The 3,848-nt window shown below is 37.4% G+C and overlaps 1 protein-coding gene across 1 annotated transcript; it reads right to left on the bottom strand.

Annotated features, from left to right (window-relative positions):
- Window positions 1–3,047: 3,047 nt before the first annotated feature.
- Window positions 3,048–3,425, bottom strand: LOC113691858 (uncharacterized). The gene has a single exon (XM_072053452.1). The coding sequence runs from the start codon at window positions 3,423–3,425 to the stop codon at window positions 3,048–3,050; it is 378 nt and encodes a 125-aa protein (XP_071909553.1).
- Window positions 3,426–3,848: the final 423 nt, after the last annotated feature.

The raw sequence follows: 3,848 nt of genomic DNA, 5'->3' as shown, positions 1-3,848 counted from the left end.
TTTGAAAACGAAAGGGTAAGAAGCAATGGAATCAGTACATTTGGGAAAAATTGTGGAGACCAAGAATAAGATACAATATCACTTTGGACATATTAGCATAATATGGCCAGGCGTTTGGTTCTTTACAGACAAAAGGAACGACCACAGCTTGTGTGCTTTTGATTCATTTGTGCGAAATTAATCATGTGAAAAAAGGCATTAAACATTGCAGGCATTTCTTTGCTTTCATTTAGTGCTCATGCAGCCGGATGGGACTCAGGATCTTAAAATTATAATCTCACCCTGGATGAACTATTTTTGATAGCCGCCCCAACCACCAGAGTCCTTTTTTTCTTGTTAAGTAGCTTGGGCAGGCCACCCAATGCGTGGCCAGTACCTAACGTTGTTGGTCACTTTTGTTATAGTATTTGTTTACTAAAGATTTTGAGTGAGGTTTTAACGCATCATTTTTTACCCATAAAAAAAGAAAAAGAAATAAGCTTGTATGTATCAGAATACAATCAATACAAAAGGACGTATTTAACTTGATACCTCATGCCAAATTTCATAAGCTTACTCCATGCTTAGGCCTCTGCGAGGCAATTTCACCTTGCAGATGATAGGACAGAAGGAAACCAATACCAGGAACAAAAAAAAAATATATTGAGTGTCAAATTTGAACATTTCATTTGGCAAGTGAGTTTTGTAAGTGTTTGTGTAAAATTTTACGGTAACTTATTGTAAAAGTTGTAGAAAATTTTTTTTTAAGCTTGTAAATTTTTGGATATTTTGAAATATATAGTTTAAAAACTTTGAAATTTTTTTTAAAATTACTGTAATTAAAGTTGTTAAAAAACTTGTAGCAAACAAGCTTGTGCAAAAACTTTACTTGCCAAACAAGGCCATAACTTACAACGAGCAAAACGTTATTAAAATGATTTGTTAACTTGTTCAAAGATACTGAAAAGCCAATGTCAGTTCTTAACTCTTTACACAAGTGAATTAGGATTTACCTAGATGGCTTCAACTTGACTTTGAGGTGTGTTCTTCTTTTTCCTTTTTTTTTTTTTTTTTGATACAAGTTAAATAGAGAGTAGTAAACTAGATTAGGAGCTTACACCTATGTCTATATTTAGGGTACAAATAAGGCGAGTCAAATCGAGTTTGGGCATAATCTCATCGAGTTTGGCTCAATTTTACTAGATTCGAATTCGATCTAACACCTAGCATTAAAGTCAACTCAAGGTCAAATTTTAAAACCCAAGTCTAGCGGAGTTCAAGTTCTAGCCTTATTACAATCAAATAAATATAAGAAATAATTTTATATTAAGTGTTGGATCATAGGCCCCGCTTCACCAGTTTGGTGAAGGGCTTGGCCCATTAGTGGCTGGGTTAATTGCGTCTATCGGCCTCGGAAATACATTTGAAAGGTTTTCTGGCTTAGATTGTCATTGGAAGATCCAATAGAGAATATTTCGTGGAGGATGGGTAGAGAGAGTGGGCGAGGCGAGGACGGATCTGCCAAGTTGGCCCATCTTATGAGGATGTTCGTCAGCTGAAAGTTGTGACAATTTCTCCACAAACCATTGCTATAATTTTTCCTGTTTGAATGAATGACTCAGCCCCCGGGGGTTAGCTCGGCCGGTCCTGTTGTCTCCTCTTCAGGAGCAAGGTCCAGTGTTCGATTCTCCTCGTAACATGCTGGAATCCTTGGGGCGGGCTCTTCCAGCCTGGGAGATTAGTCTGGTCAGAAATAACTGGAATACCCCCAGTAGACAAAAAAAAAAAAATGAATGACTCGACAAATATCTGGACCTTATTAACACCGAAGAAATGCTTTTCCAGATTTAATGATGCCCATAGGAGTAGTGCGAATAGTTCATGCACTCTTTTTTTATTTCTGATTCAAGTTCTTGCACTAGAATTTCAACGATTCTGTTTTTGTGATTATGTTCAACATTTTGAAATTACCGTATGTTTGTTGCAGTAATACTTTACGGATTGAACTTACAAAGAGCCTGCAATCAGTCAATTAGGTCACATTTGTGACCTTCATCAACTGAAGATATTCCTTAGTGCGAAAATGTGGATTAAAGATAAATCTAAAGGAGATTGTATGGGGATTTTTCTGTTTCGAATCATTTAAACGGTGGAAAATAAGGGCTTGGACAAGCTCGGTCCTTGAAAATTACAGCCAAAATTTAAGATCATCCTCATTTGCAGTAGACACAGTCTGGTGTGTATTTTTTCTGATTCTTGCTGCTTGCTAGGTGTAGCTTTTAACTCAGCCCCACACCGTTTATTTTCTTTTCTTTTTTCTTTTGTGAGGCAGATTTCAGGACCATCCTCCATCAGGTTCTTGCTATTAATGTCTCACACAGCAGGTGACAGGACAATTTTGCAAAGCAATTTTGATAAAAGCATAAATCAATGGTCAAGACATATTCAGCATATGGCAACTCTTTCAAACTGGATTCTTGCAGCTGGATTCAATTCCGGACCACAACGTTTTGGAGGCCTCAACAGTCGTACATTCAATCACCCAAAAAAATTAATACTCACAACAAGCCATATTGTCTATATATAACTAATAGTAGTGTATATTACAAACCCAAAACTCAATTTTTTTTGCCTTCTGTTTTCCCTTATGCAATGATGGGGAACAATTATTGAAAAACAAAAGAAGGAATCAAAACCTACATCAAATGTACAAAATATCCACACCGGAAAAAAATTAAACCGAAAATATACTGCCAGAAAACCATGAGATACCAAAATGGTGTTCTTCGTATGACTTCCATGAATTCCTTGACCTGCAATGGAGATCCTTCCCTAAAACTCAAGACTCCATTAAACAAGAACTTAACTTTGATCGACCAAGATCAATTTAAGCAGCCAAAACTTTGTACATTATCCTCCATTTCAGAATACTGCTCTGTAGTCTGCACTGAAGAATGAAGATCAATCGAAATTCCATACCCCTTTTTCATCAAATTGAAGGGCATATAAACAAGAATCTTTCTTCTATACATTCAGCAGCAAAAGAATCAAACCCTTAAACCTCCTTATCATGGAGATGCTGAATCAAAGCTGTCAGCCCTAGCATAACGTAGCTCCAGGGAAATCTGTCTTTCTATCTTAAGCTGCCGGTAAAAGTTGGCAATAAACATCTCAGCTCTCTTGTCAATATCGTCTTCATCAGATGGACAGCTAATAGTTCTCTGAAGGGATCTTCCTCTAGCCGAGCCTGAATCAATAGAATCTGAATCATGATCAATACACGCCCTCAAGCCAGGCCGATCATTGAAGCTCAACCGCCTTTTGACCGGTGAAGCACCGATGATTGAAGCAAGTTTCCATCTGTTAACATTGAAATTCAACAAGAATCTGATCTTCTTCACTGCCCCCCTTAGGCGGCCTAACAGGGACCACTTTTCTTGGCTCATGCTTAATAATTGAAAGAATAAAAATGGATGTGATGCAACTGTTGAAGCAGATAGAGATAGAAGATTAAACTATCCAGCTAGTGGGGTCTTGAAGCTCGATGAAGTTCTTCAACTTGTTCTGCCGGCTGATATTTGTAGAATGAGTGGGGTCTTAGATTGAAGTACCAAGCATGTCTATATATATATATATATATATATATATATGTATACGTACATAGAGAAGAGGGAAGGAATTTGTGAGAGTGAATTGTAGTACGAAGGAAGATAAGAAATTGCTGGGTAGGCAGACATGAAGAAGCGTGGGGAAAAGTAATACCGCGTTAGCTCCATGACAACTATTGTGTCTATTGGCGAGTGAGAATAACGGCTCTGGTCATAGGTTGATCAATTCTTCATTACTACTTGATCAAAATTCATGGCTTA

This window comes from Coffea arabica, chromosome 6c (assembly GCF_036785885.1).
Source record: "Coffea arabica cultivar ET-39 chromosome 6c, Coffea Arabica ET-39 HiFi, whole genome shotgun sequence".
Classification (NCBI taxonomy): domain Eukaryota; kingdom Viridiplantae; phylum Streptophyta; class Magnoliopsida; order Gentianales; family Rubiaceae; genus Coffea; species Coffea arabica.
The sequence above is the reverse complement of the archived record's forward strand: the minus strand, read 5'-3'. Positions and strand labels throughout refer to the sequence as shown.